General features: G+C 39.5%; 8 protein-coding genes across 13 annotated transcripts; 5 read left to right on the top strand and 3 right to left on the bottom strand.

Moving 5' to 3' along the window:
* Window positions 1–122: 122 nt before the first annotated feature.
* LOC116919378 (lactosylceramide 1,3-N-acetyl-beta-D-glucosaminyltransferase) lies at window positions 123–1,750 on the bottom strand. 2 transcript variants are annotated; one of them, XM_045167611.1, is made up of 3 exons: window positions 747–1,750; window positions 478–682; window positions 123–418 (listed from the first exon to the last, which is right to left on the bottom strand). In XM_045167611.1, exons 1-3 carry the CDS (start codon window positions 1,636–1,638, stop codon window positions 205–207), a joined length of 1,311 nt encoding a protein of 436 aa, XP_045023546.1. In that variant the 5' UTR covers window positions 1,639–1,750; the 3' UTR covers window positions 123–204. The 2 variants fall into 2 exon arrangements, with proteins under 2 accessions (XP_045023546.1, XP_032781238.2); XM_032925347.2 differs by having other exon boundaries at window positions 759–1,747.
* A 582-nt stretch (window positions 1,751–2,332) lies between these two features.
* LOC116919924 (protein Star) lies at window positions 2,333–3,883 on the top strand. Its single transcript, XM_032925963.2, has 5 exons — window positions 2,333–2,721; window positions 2,788–2,963; window positions 3,042–3,236; window positions 3,294–3,533; window positions 3,628–3,883. The coding sequence occupies exons 1-5, from the start codon at window positions 2,442–2,444 to the stop codon at window positions 3,772–3,774; spliced, it is 1,038 nt and encodes a 345-aa protein (XP_032781854.2). The 5' UTR covers window positions 2,333–2,441; the 3' UTR covers window positions 3,775–3,883.
* A 713-nt stretch (window positions 3,884–4,596) lies between these two features.
* On the bottom strand, window positions 4,597–6,826 carry LOC123467870 (chromobox protein homolog 5-like). Of its 2 annotated transcripts, none has more exons than XM_045167636.1 (4): window positions 6,059–6,826; window positions 5,317–5,377; window positions 4,969–5,103; window positions 4,597–4,899 (listed from the first exon to the last, which is right to left on the bottom strand). In XM_045167636.1, coding segments are annotated over exons 1-4 (498 nt in total). In that variant the 5' UTR covers window positions 6,060–6,826; the 3' UTR covers window positions 4,597–4,598. The 2 variants fall into 2 exon arrangements, with proteins under 2 accessions (XP_045023571.1, XP_045023578.1); XM_045167643.1 differs by having other exon boundaries at window positions 5,317–5,497; window positions 6,059–6,823.
* A 22-nt stretch (window positions 6,827–6,848) lies between these two features.
* Window positions 6,849–7,966, top strand: LOC116920643 (microsomal glutathione S-transferase 3). Of its 2 annotated transcripts, XM_032926763.2 has the most exons (5): window positions 6,849–7,006; window positions 7,137–7,260; window positions 7,330–7,439; window positions 7,520–7,650; window positions 7,716–7,966. In XM_032926763.2, exons 1-5 carry the CDS (start codon window positions 6,999–7,001, stop codon window positions 7,814–7,816), a joined length of 474 nt encoding a protein of 157 aa, XP_032782654.2. In that variant the 5' UTR covers window positions 6,849–6,998; the 3' UTR covers window positions 7,817–7,966. The 2 variants fall into 2 exon arrangements, with proteins under 2 accessions (XP_032782654.2, XP_032782651.2); XM_032926760.2 differs by lacking the exon at window positions 6,849–7,006 and having other exon boundaries at window positions 7,105–7,260.
* A 114-nt stretch (window positions 7,967–8,080) lies between these two features.
* On the top strand, window positions 8,081–9,582 carry LOC116920661 (microsomal glutathione S-transferase 3). 3 transcript variants are annotated; one of them, XM_032926771.2, is made up of 6 exons: window positions 8,081–8,224; window positions 8,334–8,463; window positions 8,533–8,642; window positions 8,730–8,860; window positions 8,918–9,065; window positions 9,135–9,582. In XM_032926771.2, the coding sequence occupies exons 1-5, from the start codon at window positions 8,217–8,219 to the stop codon at window positions 9,016–9,018; spliced, it is 480 nt and encodes a 159-aa protein (XP_032782662.2). In that variant the 5' UTR covers window positions 8,081–8,216; the 3' UTR covers window positions 9,019–9,065; window positions 9,135–9,582. The 3 variants fall into 3 exon arrangements, with proteins under 3 accessions (XP_032782662.2, XP_032782674.2, XP_032782659.2); XM_032926783.2 differs by having other exon boundaries at window positions 8,343–8,463; window positions 8,918–9,582; XM_032926768.2 differs by having other exon boundaries at window positions 8,918–9,582.
* LOC116920764 (microsomal glutathione S-transferase 3) lies at window positions 9,564–10,359 on the top strand. The gene is made up of 3 exons (XM_032926879.2): window positions 9,564–9,752; window positions 9,815–9,945; window positions 10,021–10,359. The coding sequence occupies exons 1-3, from the start codon at window positions 9,565–9,567 to the stop codon at window positions 10,119–10,121; spliced, it is 420 nt and encodes a 139-aa protein (XP_032782770.1). The 5' UTR covers window position 9,564; the 3' UTR covers window positions 10,122–10,359.
* Window positions 10,360–10,402: 43 nt separating this feature from the next.
* Window positions 10,403–13,022, bottom strand: LOC116919806. Its single transcript, XM_032925856.2, has 9 exons — window positions 12,115–13,022; window positions 11,909–12,052; window positions 11,650–11,836; window positions 11,419–11,561; window positions 11,208–11,348; window positions 11,052–11,138; window positions 10,853–10,973; window positions 10,676–10,766; window positions 10,403–10,585 (listed from the first exon to the last, which is right to left on the bottom strand). The coding sequence occupies exons 1-9, from the start codon at window positions 12,259–12,261 to the stop codon at window positions 10,534–10,536; spliced, it is 1,113 nt and encodes a 370-aa protein (XP_032781747.2). The 5' UTR covers window positions 12,262–13,022; the 3' UTR covers window positions 10,403–10,533.
* Window positions 13,023–13,922: 900 nt separating this feature from the next.
* Window positions 13,923–16,778, top strand: LOC116918783. Its single transcript, XM_032924555.2, has 7 exons — window positions 13,923–14,141; window positions 14,221–14,688; window positions 14,759–15,254; window positions 15,319–15,605; window positions 15,665–15,803; window positions 15,861–16,033; window positions 16,093–16,778. The coding sequence occupies exons 1-7, from the start codon at window positions 14,017–14,019 to the stop codon at window positions 16,514–16,516; spliced, it is 2,112 nt and encodes a 703-aa protein (XP_032780446.2). The 5' UTR covers window positions 13,923–14,016; the 3' UTR covers window positions 16,517–16,778.
* Window positions 16,779–17,049: the final 271 nt, after the last annotated feature.

The following is a 17,049-nucleotide window of genomic DNA, read 5'->3' as shown; positions in this document are numbered from 1 at the left end:
AAATGAATTGCTTACGTGTCAATAGCCAAAAATAAACCAGGGCACCACTTTCCATCGATTTCTTACAGTGGAATCAAATTCGCGATAGTTAAAACGTTTCGAATAATCCGTATCAAATCAACTCTCCCTGCTTACCGTTTTATTATGCAACGAGCAGTGATCAATTCAGATTTTTACAAAAGCTTTCATCGAAACACCTGTAGTTCAGACTGAAAAAGAAAAGACGAGATCCTCCATCGGATCAGCAGTCCTATTGGTACCATCCGACTCTTCTAAGATGCACTGGGTCAAGTTCTCATAAAAATCCTTTGTGGCCCAATGAGATCTGTTGAGATGCTCAACAGACACCGTCAGCCAGGTAACAGTGGTGTACACATCGCATGGATTCGGTACATCTTCTACCCACGCAACAAACAGCCTGGAGCAAAAAGAACGATGGAACTGGTTGTAACATAATTAAACCTAAGATTTACGTACCAGTAGGAGTCGCGTACTTTGATCCCAGCTTTGCTAGTGCATAATCCTGTGAGGAAAGTATCATCAAAGGGGAGGTATGGAATTGTTTGTGCAGCCGCCAATAAAGGAGCTATGGTACAACCAGGTAAAATGACAGCTGCTCCACTGAAATACATCGGATAGTTGGACCAAGGCCAGTCATCCCAGCTGATGTACCATTTCCCTTCTTTGAAAAACGATGACAGAAATTTCAGTTAAGTAAAAAGAAATAGGATCCACGGAAAACCTACTTACTAATGTACCTCTTAATGGTGGACTGTCCACGATGGAACCGTAATTGCTTTGCTCTGAAGCATTGAGGCTTCTGATTACCGTTAGAAAATTCTTGGTGTTGACGTAGACGTCGTCATCGATTTTTAAGACGAAATCTACCTGTGAACAGTAATCATTCATCCAGTTCAGTAGCCCGACTACTTTAACTGTAAGGTTATAATAGTGGTCAATCATTTCAATCTGGAGGATGTCACGGTATGTTTCATTCTCTTCCTCGATTTGTTTTTGGATTTCTTCGTTTTCTGGCAAACCGACAACAAACGCGTATCCAACAAGGTTCACCGATCCGAGATCCGACCGCATTTTCAAATCACGCAGCCACGTCTGGCGGATTATTTTGCGTTTGTGGAAGTAACTAGGCGCGGAAATGATTGCCACGAAGAGAGTAGTGGCATTATTACTAAAAATTCTGCTTTGACAGGACTGAATTGCGATCGGATACCGGTAAAACGTTACGTCGTTCAGCACTGGACCGAAATCCGGTCGTAATTTTTTAACACCAGTCAAAGGTTTCAGCCCTGACTGAGCGATAACGTAACGTGTAAAGTTTTCCACCCCAGGATAGGGCGTGTCACGCAATCGACTTGCTAGATATAAGTAAAATTCACGTTGAATGACTGTAAAATTTTGATCAGACAGCCACATTTGTTCGTTCTGCACGGAACGTATAATATTTGTTGAATTGACGTACGTATTCAGTGGCTGGACATAAAACTGGGAATGATTTCGAATGAACGCGTCGTGAATTCCATGTGTCACGTCTGTTTGAAAAGCCCCAAGCGAAACGTAAACGACAATGGCAAAACTAAGGAGAAGTACTCCAATCCGCAATCTCAACACGGTCACCATTGTTAAGCGTGTAGCGCTGAAAGTGGACTATTTTCCTACGTTTTAATGTCAATTTCACACATTGTTACGGTTTACTCGTCGTTGTAAGAATGATAGGCTAGTGTGTGTTAGTCTGCACTTCTCGTACACATGCGACAAGGTGCCAATATTTGTTTTGTGTTGCCATAACTAACAGCTGTTTATTCCCCCCGTCATCTCTCGCAATCAAGCAAAACAGGGCGGATGTTGAAAATAATCCGGTGCAGAAATGACAGCAACGAATAGTTTACTAGCATTTTTACGGGATGCGTAATATTTGCAAGGTTTTACTTTGATCGGATATTGAAAAGATGTGACGTCATTCAATACTGGCCCAAAATAGGATCGATTGATGTGTTATAAGGGTTTACGTCGTGATTGAGCCTGAACGTATTGCGGGTATGGTTGTGACATGCCATATGTCACCAACACTTTCACTAGGCGACTTGCCCAATTGTTGTTATAGCAATACGATTATTTACATGTTTATGACAAAGAAAAGAGTAGGAATGCATGCTGCCACCTGATCTGAATTAGGTCGTAAATGTTCCCGTTTGTACAGGTAGAAGCTTGTAACGAATATTCGTCACATCATCCAAAGCGCCAACTGCACATTATTTACACAATGCACGCACCTGTAAAATTGCCGGACCTTATGTTGGGATGCAAATAAGGAAATTTCACAATAGAAACGGGAGTTAGACATACCGCAGCATCTGAAAAACGATCCGCAGCACATATGCTAACATATCGAGCCAACGCAGTGCTTTACAGTGTTTTGGAAGATGAAAAACATTGTGGTTACCGGTTGCCAGTCCCGTTCAAAAATCCAGTTCGGCGTATTTTTGATTGCTCTACTGCTTACCGTTCTTTTATTTGTTTATCCGAGGACAGAGATTTACAATTATTACCAGCAATCACAGAAAAATCAATTGAGCAGTAATGCTCTGATGAAGTTCGGAGTTGCGGGAGTGAATCGCAATTACAACTTGATGGAAGAAGTGATTCGATTGGGAAAACTGAACCAGTATTTTGGGAGCCAAGACAACAGTGAATGTACTCTAGGTAAGCTGTTTGCAGCAATTCTAAAAGTTTTTAAAAAATTATGTCAGATTCTCCGATGAATCACAGATTATATGAACAGCAAGAAACTGCAACAGGACCATCCTTGCGTTATCGAGACGATCCGCCAACATTACTTGAATAAACCTTCACCACCAAACATCCCACTGAAATTGGACTCGGACGACGATAAGGATCGATCGCCTGGCCAAACTGGTGTCATTTTCAGGCTCTTGAAAAATAAGGTAGCTACCATTGAAGTTTCACGATTATTAGATTTCTGTAGCAGGAAATATTTAATTTGCATCAATCCGCATTGATAGACGAACGGATTCTTCGTAGAATGTGGAGCCCTTAATGGTGAATACATGTCGAACTCACTCGATTTGGAAAGGAAATACAATTGGGGTGGAATATTGATAGAGGCCAATCCAATTACTTTCCAAAAACTCTTGTCACGTAATCGAAAAGCGTGGACGCTACCCATCTGTCTCAGTTTGGAAACGTATCCTACCCAGGTTTACTAGAATACAAATTTTAATACTCAAGCCATCAGTTCAATGTTTTCCATTCAGGTTACATTTCAGCCAAAGACTGGTGATCCTGGACACAGCCATATTGAAGGGGAAGCTGAAACATTACAGAACCCTGGAATACCGGGCTTCGATCCTGATTTGGTTAAAGTTCAGTGTTTTCCGTTTTATTCCGTTTTGTTGGCAGTGGGGCGGACAGATGTAGATTTTTTCAGTCTGGACGTCGAAGGACACGAACTCAAAATTCTCAAGACCATTCCCTGGCATAAAATTAACATTAAGGTACGTAATATTGAAAAATGGTGGCAAAATCGCGAAAATTGTTTTTAAAACAAAATATTTCTTGCTATTGTTTTCCCAATTGCACGTCGTAAAGACGTTGACGGTTGAATGGGACAATATGCCGGAGGGCCAAGAAGCGTTGTCTCGTTTTATGGAAGACAGTGGATTCATGAGGATCGGTGAATTTGATTTTCAGTTCACCAGAGATGTCATCTTCGTTAAAGATTTGATTAATACCTGATGAACGATTGTGTTTTTTATTTGTCTCTTGACCATTGATCGGATTTTGGAATGCTGGCCCTGCCCCAATTGACGCAAAATACACTACGACAATTTGTTTTAAAAGCTAACCAGTGTACCGTAAGGTGTTAGGGTTAGGTAACAATTTTCACAAGTGATATTTTTCAGTTGTTTGTGATTTTGTACATCCCAGCCCCCTTAAAATGGTCGCCTCTCCTCCGTTCATACCTGTATCCTTGCATATTACCTCCAGCTTTTTAAGGGTTGTGGAACGGAAAATTTCTTTCTTGAGGATAATATTTAGTTTTCCTCCCCATCCCGGTTTCAATGTCTAGGACTCAAACGAGGTCATTTTCAGCTTTCCATGTTGTTACATTGCAGTCAGATTTTTGAATCGTGCAGGAAAAGTTCTACAGGAAATGGGCGGATGGGTCGAATTGGCAGAAACGTTTGTGATACTTCATCAGGTACGGCAACCCTTGCGGCACAAGAAGTGATACGCTTAAGGGCGTTGGCATCAGTCCGGAACCATTTGAAAGATAAACTAAGACAACGTTTAGGATAACCGTTTTGCTGCATTTCGCTGTTTCTTACAAGATCTGCTCATATTTTTTAACGGCAACTTTAACTTGTCAATCGGACGCTGACGTAAGTAGCTAAGTACCTAAGGACTGGGCAAATTTTTAAACAATGGTATCCTGACCTGTTTCCCGTCGTCATCGTCGATTGGAGCTTTTCCAACTGTTTTTTCTGATGATGCATGTGGGCTTTCATTCGTTGAGGTCCAAGCATCTTTGATGATCATTTTCTAATGATTAAAATGTTTTACGATTGCTGTGAACATTTTATTGAACCCGTTTTACAAAGACACAAGTTGATGCTTGTTTTCGATCTCATTTGGACCAATGCAAAGATAGAGATCCCACGTAACTTCCCTAAGTCATCTATTTTATCACCCACACCGCCATCCTCCTCAAATCCATCCATTCCCACCCCATTCTCACCACCATCCACACCCAATCCTTCCCTTCCATCAGCCACACCACCAACAACATCCACAAACAATTCTTCGATTCCATCCGAATCTGATTGGGGTGGTGTCAGAACGTTTTTCGTGAACTTCCTCCTAAAAATTTAGAAAAAATTAGAAAAATAAATAATTCAGAAATTTTTATAATTCACGAAAAAACCTTACTTTTTATTAAATTCTCTAATAAGAGTCCTGCAGTTTGTTAGTTTGGCAGGGATCCATTGATTATCCGTGTCTGGATAACCTTTAAATTTTATTAAATACCAGACACGGAGTAATCCTTCTTCATTATAGAACAAACTGAAATATTACAAAAACAAAAGAATTTAAAATACCTATTTAAAAAACTAATAATAATTTAATGTATAGGTAAAAAATTAACACCCCAATTAACCCATCTAAACGGCCAAATTGAAATTAACCCAAATGATTAATTAACCCAATTAAATCATAATTTCCCTTACAGTAATTTAAATCTAGGCAAAAAAAAAATTTAAATAAAAAAAAACTTACCCTCGATCGACGATCTCCTCTACTTCGTAATCAGCATCTTCAGCCATTTTAAATTGGAGCACTAGCACAAGAAACGTCTTTACATGAAAGAACACAACAGCAAATGATTTTGCAATGTGTTCTGTTGATCAATTAGTTTCCCCAGGGACTATGCCTATTTGGTGAACAAAATGGGCCATCTCTATTTTGAAAAAAGGGTATTGTACAGATGTTCTCTGGAGAAGTTTCAAATTTTTTTTTTTTTTTTTAAACTTCTCTGCTGGAGAAGTTTCCTTTGTCGTCTGCTGGAGAAGACGATGTATACTACTACGTCTGCTCTGTGGCCTACGGCCAATACCACTACTACGTAGTACGTAGTAGTAGTATCCAGCAGACGGCTTTTCATTTTGTATTTTGTCAATTGTTAAATAAAGTGTCATATTTCCATATATAATTTTTTCTTTCAATAGTTTCTTCTTACTGAAACACCCTTGATTACAAAGGCGATGTTGTGCATTCTGGAAACAGAACAAAACATCAATCGCAAAACAATGATAGAAAGCAATGGTTTCGACTGTTGTAGACAAAATGGCAGCCAAAACTCTGGTAACAAAACAAACTCGGTCGTGGCTACAAGAAAGTAAAAGTGTTCGCTGATGTATTTGAATGGGTGATGGGGACTTATTGTCCCTTTGTTAGTTACTCGGGGAACAATGGCAAGGCAGGAAACAATTCAAGATGAGAAACAAAGAGTTATTCTTACTGTTAAAGCGTGAAATGATGGGTGAAACTTCTTGCCCGGCGGATTGTATTTAAATGCATCTGAAACCACTGGCCATCCATCAGTCTGTACACCACCGCTTCCATTTCCACCTCAAAAAATCTCAAGATGAACACTTTTGTGGTAAAAATAAATTTCAATTTTGCTGCTTTATTTAACACAATTTTTGAAAAGTCTAATTTTTCTTTGACACATCAAGATTGTCTTTTTCCTTGCTTTGTGCTTCGCCGCAGTGATGGCGGGTGTCACTCGATACGGTTTCAGTATATCTTCTCAAAATACCTATTATTTCGGGAGAATTTGTTTTATTCTGATCGTTTTTGTTCCGTATTTTACTCGATACAAGGTAACGCTGGCTTCCAACCTGGTGGCGGTATTGCGAGCTCTGGACACGGCTACGGACGCGGCTACAACGCATTCGGAACTAATGTTTATTACGGTGGCGGAGTCGGTGGAGCCTACGGTAAAGCACAAACAATTCCTCACTAATACGCTATAGCTAGATGAATGGCTTTTTAAACTCTTTCCGTCTTTACACTTTATGCACAAAAGCAAGTCCTAGCCATTACGGGCGCTAGAAAATGGAAGATGGTACCAGCTCGCTTCCGATCTCAATAGAAAAACTGCTGAACTTTTCGCCTTGGGACTGCTGTATTAAATTTTGTAACTTTTCTCTGTAGAGAGTAGACTTCCAAGAATCTTTGAGACAATAAACTGAGAAATCTCTTTCTTGTGAACTACATTGTTTTGTTTTGTTTCTCGTCGTCTGCTTACGTTGCCGAGTCGACGGCTATCCTTTGGCTGTCCGCCTGTTCGAACGAAAACAAACGTTTGGAATTCACATCGATTCAACAACTCCTATCATTGTATCTCATACCTCACGAGCTGGTGGGTTAGCAAACAACAATTTTGAAATCTAGAAATGGTCGTGTAAGTAACATCTTTGACTTTAGTGGTCATGTTCGATAACCAGTTACTTTTTCAAAAAATTCGGAACTTTACGTATTGGAACGTTGTTTGTCGTTTTTGCCCAACTCTTCTTGATGATCATATTTTCTAGTTTCAGCCGATTTACTGCATTGGCATCTGGAACAACAACTGTTGTTGAAATCCCATCTGACTATGGGTATGTTGTATTAACTGGAATTGCCTCAGCATGTCTCCTAACCTGGCAATCAATTCAGGTAAGCAATTGAAAGTAACTGCTAGCTTTACCTATATGCAAATATGGTAAAGTGGCCTTACACTTACAGGTTGGCCAAATGAGGAAAAAGTTTGGCATCCACTACCCAACCATGTACAGTCAAGAAACAAGTGGTAATGGACAGCTATTCAACTGCTACCAGAGAGCTCATCAAAACACGTAAGCAAAAATGCAAATACTTGCAATAGAAACAGAAAGAATGGACACCTTTCTATGTTCACATTGGGTTTCTACCATAGGTTGGAGAGCTACCCCGTATTTTTAATGCTTTTATTTACTGGGGGACTTCAGTATCCAATTCCATCAGCACTAGGAGGTGCTGTATGGATTGCTGGTAAAGTTGCTTACTCTCAAGGATATTACACAGGAGGTATACAAAACAGGTTCTACTTGAATCTTGTAAACACATTTCCATGAATTTTTTATAATTTACAGACCCGAAGAATCGTATGCGTGGCTCTTTCGGTTATCTGGGACTTTTCGTACTTTTGGGTTCATCAAGCCTGTTTGGAGCCAAACTGCTCGGATGGTACTAGGTATTAATATCCTCAAGAAGAGCAATAAAAATAAACTACGCTAGAAGAGTTTATTAGTAATTGAAAAAAGCGATGTTATCATTGATTTTGTTTCATATAATCCGCTGTAAAAAAAAAGTTAAAATAAAAGTCCAATACCAGCAGCTTTAATTACTGCAAAACATTCCCTGCGTTTCTTTCGTCCCACAAAATAAACTCATATCGGCTTATCGTTTTAATCGCGCGTTGCCCCGGTTTTAACTGATAGCATCGAAAGATAGCGAGTCTAGTTCAGCTGGGTTGTTGATCTACTAAACTTATTTTGTGTGGGTGCAGAACGCATGAAAAGCGCTTACATTCTTTTCAGCGATTTTTGTGGTGGAGAACCCTGTAAACTAAGCAAAACAAATAATTTAACAGAATGACCACGTACGTACAAATTTAAGTTTTATTTCGTCGTGCTAGAATTGACTAGCGTAGGTCCCTGCATTGATTTGTCCCTTAAAAAGTCTTGCCCCATTAATTTGTTTCTATTAAGCTATTCCAGATATAGCACGTTTGCCTCATTTTCGGACTTGGGTCCTGTCGTTGAAGTTAAACCTGGTTACGGATATGTTATACTAGTAGGAGTTGCATCTGGTTTTCTCTTGTCGTGGCAGGCAATTCAGGTGCTTGTACAATAGGCTATTAAAGAAAAATGGAGGATACATCCTCAGAATACGATTTCTCAATAATAGGTTGGAAAGATGAGGAAAAAGACCGGTATAAATTACCCTATCATGTACAGCCAAGATACTACTGGTGACGGACATCTATTCAACTGTTATCAACGAGTTCATCAAAATACGTTAGTGTCTTCTCTTTATTTTATTTATTTATTTTTTACGGTGAGGTCACATACGTCGATCGCCTGTTAAAATGTTTCATTTACAAGGTTGGAAGGGTATCCCCTTTTTCTGATGCTACTATTCACTGGAGGATTTGCGCATCCCATTCCCTCGGCTCTTGGAGGTGCTTTGTGGATTGTCGGAAAAATTGCTTATTCTTTAGGATATTACACAGGAGGTACATAGTATGAATTTTTTAAAAGTTAAAAACGTATTTTAAAATTTCGTACTTTAGATCCAAAAAAACGTGTCCGTGGTGCTTTTGGAAATTTGGCGCTTTTGACGTTGACGGGATCCTCAATTGCAGTAGCTGCAAGACTTTTGAGATGGCGCTAATACTAGATGATTACTGGAGTTCAGGTGTCCCGATGCATTAGTCCAAGGTTATTTGGTTACGGAATGTAATTTCAATTTTTTGTTTTGAACCAGCTGTTTGTTCCAATGCAAAACAGGAAATCCACAATTTTGCTTTCTATTTTTGTGGCTACGAATGGATGCATGCGTAGTTAGCTGAGAACGTTTTTCCACGTTGTTTTTCTTTTGTTTTACTCGAACAGCCAATAACAATCGACGAGCTTCAAGGAGATAAGTTCGGAAGCGAGAATAAACGTTGGTTTTGCTACGTCATGGTATGACAGTGATAAAAACAGAATCAAGGTTGTATCTACGTCGCCACATAACCATTGGTGCACATCAAGATGATATAAGGCTCACTGAAACAAATTTTCTAAGCATACGTGGTTGAATTTCTGTCCCTGATACGGCTGTTCATTTGGTGTATTTTCTTTGACTTGATAGTTGTCTTCTCGTTTCGACTTGCACGTCTAATACCCGTGAAGTCGTCTGCTTGTGGATACAAAAAAATTTTTTTTGAAAATAAACATGGTGTCTATTCAGTTATCGCATCAGTATGGCTGGGTTATTCTCGTTGGAGTTGCTTCGTCCTTTCTTTTAGTTTGGCAGGGAATGCAGGTGGGAAAGATGAGAAAGAAGTTTAAAATTCAGTACCCAACCATGTATTCCACTGACAACGATGTGTTCAACTGCTATCAAAGAGCTCACCAAAACACGTAATTTAAAATCCTTTCTCGAATAAGGAGCTTATTTTTTTATCGCCAAGTATTGTTTCCAGGCTAGAAAACTATCCACAGTTCCTTATGCTGCTGTTTATAGGAGGCATACAATTTCCATTTGTTACGGCACTGGCAGGCGTGGTTTGGATTCTGGGCAAGATAGCATACAGTCTTGGATATTATACTGGTGGTAAGTTACTATTCAAAGACTATTCAAGAACTATGTAATATTATAGCTACAAATGTGGTTTTATTACAATAATAGACCCTGCAAAGCGCATGAAAGGATCTTTTGGCTACATTGGACTAATAACAATGTTGGGAACAACAGTCTGCTTTGCTCTTAATCTTCTTGGTTATCTCTGAGATTGATCCAACACTGTTGTGGTCCTTAGCTGTTTTAACATCTAAAAAAGTCATATTCCAATTTCCAATAAATGATTTTAATGTGTTTAGAAGCAGCCATGATTTTGGTTTATAACAAGTTACTTGATTTGTTCATTTTGTGTTTAAATTTTAACATTTTCACTTGAATTTTGGATAGCACATATGTTTTAAGAAATGGGATAATTGGATAAAATGAATAAATGAAATTATTATCACACAGGAAATGTTATCACTAAAAAGGAAAACATTAGACTCGATTGTTTCTTTAATCCCAATAATTGTTTAATGATACTGGTATGGTCAAAAGAGCATTAAGACTCGATATTTAAATAAGCAACGCCGTATTCCTAGTGCAGTAATTTGTTGAAGCGTTATCAAATATTCAATAATTTCACATTCGTTTTGTGATTTCCTCTTCAATTATTTCGCTTGCCGTAACACACCTGCAAATGTAGATAGCATGTGTTTCAAAATTATGAATTGAAAAGAACTTATCGTCACCGCTGTTCAGAAATTAGTTTAGACTATATTACCGGCACTGTTCCGACGAGAAAAAAGAACCTGTAGAACATTCGACGTCAATTTGTGGGGGACAACGACATTTGCAACTCCGTTCGTCCCAATCTTTGGAGATAAGAAAAACAAGCGATACATTTCACAACCGTCCTTTGCCGCATTATTCGAAACCAATTATATTCGTTTATACGTACATAAAGGAGCCTTGCAAGTTTGCTGCGTGGATCTTCCAGATTTTGATCCGTTCTGTTTGCAAACACATCGGCAGTTATTTTTATCGTATATCTGTTGTGGATTGCAGTCCGATGCTTTGACCTATCGTTTTCAAAACAAATGTTGATGTCTAGTCTGCATTTATGGTTACACACATTATTAAAATTTTTGGCAGCTTACCTTACACTGGCATCTGCATTTGTTATGTTTCTCTATGTTGACGTGCTTGACGTTTAAATATACCCCTTTATTATTAACAGCAACTACCTGTAGGGATCGAGGAATGAGAAATTTACATAAAATGTACCTAATAGCCTTTAAACGCTAGATATATACCTTCTTTTTCATCATGGTGATGTCTTCTGGAACCGGGACGCATTGAAGTGATTCGTGCTTGCAGCAACCGCCACAACGTTCGACTAACGCACAGGCCGGCAACCATGTAATGTTTGGTTCTTTAGGTATCTCAACCGGAATCTATAATCATTTCAGAGCGCTTAATATCTAACGTTCTAACCAGATCATTTCTCCACTAACATCTCCTTACTTTCCGTGGTTTGCAATCCGCAGAACGGTCTTTAATAATCTCATTAGCCTTTTGCAAGACCTCAGCACCGGCTGCCGCTTCCCGTTTAGGAGCCGGAGCTGGCGGTTGTATTCCTATCCGTGACATCCGTAGCGGGACTGCAACTTGAGTTTTGAGCGACATTTAATATATTTTAAACATCCGATTTTCTAAAACACACTTTAACATTTTTAGACTTTTAGTTACACTCACCACTCGCCGCTGGCCGGAGCAACGTAAAAGTCAAATCTTGGTGAGCCGAAGTGTCATTAAATCCTTGATCTGGGGGTGAATCGTTCATTAAGGGATACGAAGCGGCAACGGGAGTTGAGGCTGCGTTCATCGGGCTATCCTTTAACAAGGCGTTATAGCAAGTTTTTCGCAACTCTAAATTATCCCTCTAAAAATCCATATAAACTACGATTGATAAGCCGTTCGATTATTTAAAAAAATACAGCTCCAAATTATTCACCAGCTCGTCACGATCGGGTGTGTTGTGTCGCCAGGTGCCGAGCATGACACTTCGAGCGAAAGGAGACGAACAAATTTCTGATCCACCTACTCGAATCGTTTCGAGCAACAAAGCCTCCAAGCTGCTGACGCTACTCAGGCGAATCTGCGTAGTAGAAAATCTGATTCGTTTTATCGAGGTTATCGTGAATAAATAAAGACTGCTACCTGAAATTCGTGTTCCGGATCGATAGGTTTTTCTCCATCGGAAGTTCTAGAAACATCTCCGTTGGTGTGTCTTCCGATACGCGATGAATTGGTATAGGTGAAATTCATCATCAGTAATAGAAAGGCAATAACGTTTAAATATTCCATGTTGGGCTTTGAAAATTGGTAGGACAGTTCGATCACGCGTCTTCACTGTGCGGATACGTCTTGTATACTGATACGTGATCTGTTGGACGTATAAGTTACGGACGCATTTTATAAAGAAGCTCTACTAGACTCAACGGATCGTGACTTGACTTTGCAAGTTGCCGTTTTTCTGGCTGGAGTAGGCGGAAAGGGTGGGAGGATTCTACTCTGGGGGTAATTTCCCAACTTCCCATGTGTAGACCCGCAGTTGGAATCCTTTTTTTTTATCATATCCCCATCCGTTTGAAAAGTTCAAATACACGGGCAATCCAATCCCGTGGCATTGTCATGTGTTATTTTCAAACATTTGGATAGAATTTTTACGAAAAGTGACCTCAGAAACGTGGGAGGAAGAGTACGCCGATGTCGATGACGTCTATTTGGAAACGAGAACTTTTCCCGGCTTTGTTTGCCTTGTTTAAGTAAATAAGCCATACGGCTCATTGCCCAGCATATAGCGTCCTGGTAAGATTTCAAGAGAACTATCACGCCCTTTACGTGACTCGTATGGCCGTTTGTAGGTAATGTACCAGCAGACAACAGATGACTGAATTTTACTATCAACAAATAAGTACGCGGACATGTTTGTTTTCTGGCAGACTCTGTTGTATAGAATCCACCGACGAGGAGTTGTCCGGCGCCGATGTCGTCCAAGGCAAAAGTCTAGACTGAATTTGACCTGCAAGGCGAGGCACTCTGTAACGTGTACTGTCGGCTAAACCAAATATAAATGGGAAAGACTTGATTTAGAGTAATCATAAATCAAAAAATAGGACAGTTGTACCAGGATGTTTACCTCGGTGATACATTTGTGAAAACGTTGCCAAATTTAGATAAAATGGCACGTTGGTGATAATCTCCGGTCTCTGACTCTCTGGTGTCTTTTCTTATCCTGTTCTACTCCTATCTATACGGCGAATTCCTGGAAATAGAAGACTGGAAAGCTTGCAAATAAACAAAAGTGTTTAACTGATCTATCGAGAGCATTACTGTAAAGTGCTGACCGCCTTTTATTAACATTCGTAAATGTCGACTTCTTAGAAAAAACGAAATCTGGAAATTGCGAACGTTGTTTACAGCCAGCGAAATGCGCACGAGAGTTGCCTTGATAAAAAAATGGTAGGATTTATTCAATTTGATTCCAATAGCAATTTCCTACAATATCAAAACAATTTCTAGTATGCCCCGATCGGATAGAGAAAAGGTACTATCCTTTGTGGCATGCCTAACATCTAAACACTTCGAATAATCTTTGAACCGAATAATGAAAGTTACGGTTTGAGAACGATGATGTTATGTCTATAGAACGAGACGACAATCGTTTACTCACAGTCGGCCTGATAGGGCATCGAGTATCAAGCATCTCAATCAACATGGGTAGCTGCGGAAGTCTGGAAGTTACATACCCACCTCTGGAGTAAAATTTATTTGAAAGCGCTACCACTTTCGGGAAAACTTAGCTATAAATAACACTTGATTTACTCAATACGCACACGAAAGCCGATGCTCTATTTCTTCGATTTTGTGTTACATAAATTTAAAAATTATTCGTTTATGAAACTGCATTTCTAGTGCTAAACATAGATGGCAGCCTTGCTAAAAAGTAGCAGACGATACGATAGTAAACAGATTTGTCCTTGACTGTTTCTGTCAGTGTGTCTTCCTGGAGATCTCGTAGGCGTTTTTAACCCATTGTTCATAATTTTTAGCAGCGCCATGGAGAAAACTTGTTACTTTTTTCAAATACCAACGGAAGTAATGTGCATGATTGTTAGTCACTTATCTATACACGACAGAATCTCTTTCAAATTCGCATATCCACATTTCTTCTGCCAGCATAGGTATGATCGCAATCTTCCTGACATCAATAGTAAATTAATAGAGCGTAATATATAAACAGAATTTTTTGTTATCCTTCAGGCACATAAATGTCAGGGAAGCATTTGCATGCAGTGAAGAAAACATAGAAAAAATACTTCACAATTATAACCCAGATGTGGTGACCAAATTGGATTTTAACTATTGCTACTGGTTATCAGGAAAAGAAATCAGTGATTTTGCAAGAAGTTGCAGCAATCTTAAAGAGCTATCTGTTGCACATACAAACATTGACATTAGTGATGTAGCTGAAGTGTTGAGTGAGAATGTCAAGCTGTCCAAACTTTCCCTCAGCATTGCTAACCCAGAAAGCTATTGGTGTACAGAACAGTCTGTTATTGATTGCCTACAACAACTCCAAGAAGATTCTGAAGAAATGTCTGGCAAAATGATTTGGCAAAATCTTCTATCATTGTCTCAACTAGGAACAGCTAAAGAGTCTTTGGCTCAACTTAGTTGCTTAGATCTTCACATCGGACAGAAGCCTGTTATTCTAGGGACAATACTGAGGTATTGAAACTCTTCTCACCACGGCTCTGTTTTTAGAATTTGTGTGTAATACATTTTTCGGTTTTTCTAGTGCATGCAAAAATTTGGAGAATCTTTCTATAAGGTTGACTGTGGAACAAGAAAAACTTGTCTATCCTGAAGATTTAAAAATAGAAGATTGGCCTTCAAGAAAAACCATCAACAACTTGCTTGAATCTTTTGCTGTGGACAGTGCAGAACGCTACTGTCCTCTCCCACCACGTTCTTTGAAATCCATTGTTGTGTTAGTTCATAACAAAAGTCGGACTCTAGAAGGTCCAATGGAACAATTTATTCAGAAGATAGTAGATAAAAGTAGTAGCTACATACAGTGCTTATGGGCAGCCATACCTTTCTTAACACTGCGCGATATGGGATTCAATATTAAGAATATGATTGCCTGGAAGGAAACGAAAAATTTTAGTGATATCGTCCTACGACAGAAACGTCTACCTTTTATGGAGAGCCTTGCAAGTAACAAGTATATGCAAAGAGGTGACTTTAATTTGCCACAGTTGAAGCAAATCGAATGCGGATTTTGGAAAGATGTACGTATGTTTCTGGATAAAGGTGTCCAATCGGGTACTTAAACCCTTTTCTTCTCTACGACAGAATTTTGCGAGTTTTTGCCGCGCTCATCCTTTGCTGGAAAGATTGCGATTGAACAAGCGCCCTTGTGAAGTTTCAGAGCTTTACAGCATCATCGATTGGAGTCGGTTACCACCAATAAGAGTCCTTTCGCTCCATTCACGAATTATTTACGCGTCCGACTATTTACAAAACAGCTGGATGAGAAATCGAGCGGAAAGGGCATTGTGCATGCTACTTAATAAATGCCCGTCATTAGAAGAACTTGAAATTTGTCCCGACTTTAACGAAAGCCCAGACGCCTTGATAAGGTTCGTAATTATTAAATTTTTTAATTCGGATATTTATTTTGATGTTGTGTCTCGATTAGGAATTCGCGGGAAACATTTCTCACAGCTGATTCGCTTTCTGGACTGACGTTGTGTCTAAATTTAAAGAAATTTTCACTGGTTTCCGTTAAGATATCGTACAAGCGAGAAGAAATCAACGACACTTCACTTCTGGAGGAGGTGATGCTTTTTCTTTTCATCTAATTCAAAACAATTTAAACAATCTTTTGATTTCAGATCGTAACAAAATGCCCTAATCTCGAATCATTGAAAATCCAAGACTTGAGTATCGGTTTAACGCATCATGGTGCCACTGAGCGCAAAAATTCCGTTTTGGAAACCCTTTATTGGTCGTGCATAGAGAGATGCTGTTTGACACTACGATCAGCCCACAAACTTCGTTTATTGAGGTACGCTACGTTCTTTCAAATTCGTTTTCACATGTATTCATCATTTTCTTTTTGAACAGGTGGAAGATGCGCATCGTTTCACAAGCCTTTGACCAGTTGATCCGCTTATTAGCATATTGCCCTTCGTTGGTCCAACTGGGATTGGTTGCAAGTTCAGTTCACTGTGGGCTTGACATGTACTCGTGGAACGAAACAATGTTCGCCTCATTTTTCGTCGAACTGGTTCAACATTTGCCGAAACTGATTGCCCTTTTAGTCGTCCTCCCCGGTGCTCCAACGTCGCATTGCGTAGCAGCCACCGCAGCCCTCGAGTCCACCTTTCGTCCAACTCGTCCGTGTTTCTGTGCGCAAATCACCGACAGCCTGAGCAGTGCTAATCCCCCCAGTTTGCCCTGGATACACTATCAAGCACTGGCCTGCGATTCGTATACATCCGTTGGCGAGTTACCCTATCATTTTACTACATCCGACAGTCATTACTGATTCCCTTTGTTGAGATCTCATTTGTTGACATTTGCAAATTGACTTTCAAATTTATCGACTTTTTTTTCCCGTGATATTGGCCCTTATCAAATTGCTGGATAAAATTTAATTACAATTGACTTATGATGGGACGGACGTGTAGTAATCGTATAGTTTTTTTAAAACAACTTTTGATACGACTTTGCGAAAAATGATGCATGTGTCTTAACGATTTTTTGTATATTCCGTTACCGAGTTTACTATATACAATGATTTCGCTCAAGTGGTTTTCTGTGTTTCGATTTGTTTGGCGTTAACTTTCTCTCAGTTCGTACGTGACTAGGACGTGGGGAACACACGATCGGGACACATTTACGTTGAATATGCTTTCGCCAGCAAGGCCATCGTCATTACCGCTAAGTGTTTTCCGTTGTAGCCGAAACGCCTTTTTAATTTGAAGTCAACGACCTTCGTTCACCTTGTTATTTCCTCTTTTAAAAAAGGTACGATGTCAACTCGGCCATGACCGAAATCCACTTTACAGTTTTCAATTT

This window comes from Daphnia magna, linkage group LG1 (genome assembly GCF_020631705.1).
Source record: "Daphnia magna isolate NIES linkage group LG1, ASM2063170v1.1, whole genome shotgun sequence".
NCBI classification, from domain to species: Eukaryota; Metazoa; Arthropoda; class Branchiopoda; order Diplostraca; family Daphniidae; genus Daphnia; species Daphnia magna.
Note: the sequence above shows the minus strand (reverse complement) of the source record. Positions and strands in the feature narration are given on the sequence as shown.

Bases quoted from the DNA above. Each gene is read 5' to 3' on its own strand.
- LOC116919378 (XM_045167611.1), bottom strand. From the start codon at position 1,638: ATGGTGACCGTGTTGAGATTGCGGATTGGAGTACTTCTCCTTAGTTTT. The intron at 683-746 runs GTAGGTTTTCCG...CGTTTTTCAAAG, and splicing joins ATTAAGAGGTACATTAGTAA to AAGGGAAATGGTACATCAGC. The intron at 419-477 runs GTACGTAAATCT...TTTTTGCTCCAG, and splicing joins AAAGTACGCGACTCCTACTG to GCTGTTTGTTGCGTGGGTAG.
- LOC116919924 (XM_032925963.2), top strand. From the start codon at position 2,442: ATGAAAAACATTGTGGTTACCGGTTGCCAGTCCCGTTCAAAAATCCAG. The intron at 2,722-2,787 runs GTAAGCTGTTTG...GATGAATCACAG, and splicing joins CAACAGTGAATGTACTCTAG to ATTATATGAACAGCAAGAAA. The intron at 3,534-3,627 runs GTACGTAATATT...CACGTCGTAAAG, and splicing joins GGCATAAAATTAACATTAAG to ACGTTGACGGTTGAATGGGA.
- LOC123467870 (XM_045167636.1), bottom strand. The intron at 5,104-5,316 runs GTAAGTTTTTTT...GTAATATTTCAG, and splicing joins GAGGAGATCGTCGATCGAGG to TTTGTTCTATAATGAAGAAG. The intron at 4,900-4,968 runs GTAAGGTTTTTT...CTAAATTTTTAG, and splicing joins ATTAGAGAATTTAATAAAAA to GAGGAAGTTCACGAAAAACG.
- LOC116920643 (XM_032926760.2), top strand. From the start codon at position 7,120: ATGATCATATTTTCTAGTTTCAGCCGATTTACTGCATTGGCATCTGGA. The intron at 7,440-7,519 runs GTAAGCAAAAAT...TTTCTACCATAG, and splicing joins CAGAGAGCTCATCAAAACAC to GTTGGAGAGCTACCCCGTAT. The intron at 7,651-7,715 runs GTATACAAAACA...TATAATTTACAG, and splicing joins TCAAGGATATTACACAGGAG to ACCCGAAGAATCGTATGCGT.
- LOC116920661 (XM_032926771.2), top strand. The intron at 8,643-8,729 runs GTTAGTGTCTTC...TTCATTTACAAG, and splicing joins CAACGAGTTCATCAAAATAC to GTTGGAAGGGTATCCCCTTT. The intron at 8,861-8,917 runs GTACATAGTATG...TTCGTACTTTAG, and splicing joins TTTAGGATATTACACAGGAG to ATCCAAAAAAACGTGTCCGT.
- LOC116920764 (XM_032926879.2), top strand. From the start codon at position 9,565: ATGGTGTCTATTCAGTTATCGCATCAGTATGGCTGGGTTATTCTCGTT. The intron at 9,753-9,814 runs GTAATTTAAAAT...TATTGTTTCCAG, and splicing joins CAAAGAGCTCACCAAAACAC to GCTAGAAAACTATCCACAGT. The intron at 9,946-10,020 runs GTAAGTTACTAT...TTACAATAATAG, and splicing joins TCTTGGATATTATACTGGTG to ACCCTGCAAAGCGCATGAAA.
- LOC116919806 (XM_032925856.2), bottom strand. From the start codon at position 12,261: ATGGAATATTTAAACGTTATTGCCTTTCTATTACTGATGATGAATTTC. The intron at 12,053-12,114 runs GTAGCAGTCTTT...TCTACTACGCAG, and splicing joins ATCCGGAACACGAATTTCAG to ATTCGCCTGAGTAGCGTCAG. The intron at 11,349-11,418 runs GTAAGGAGATGT...AAATGATTATAG, and splicing joins CGGATTGCAAACCACGGAAA to ATTCCGGTTGAGATACCTAA.
- LOC116918783 (XM_032924555.2), top strand. From the start codon at position 14,017: ATGGAGAAAACTTGTTACTTTTTTCAAATACCAACGGAAGTAATGTGC. The intron at 14,689-14,758 runs GTATTGAAACTC...CGGTTTTTCTAG, and splicing joins ATTCTAGGGACAATACTGAG to TGCATGCAAAAATTTGGAGA. The intron at 15,606-15,664 runs GTTCGTAATTAT...TGTCTCGATTAG, and splicing joins AGCCCAGACGCCTTGATAAG to GAATTCGCGGGAAACATTTC.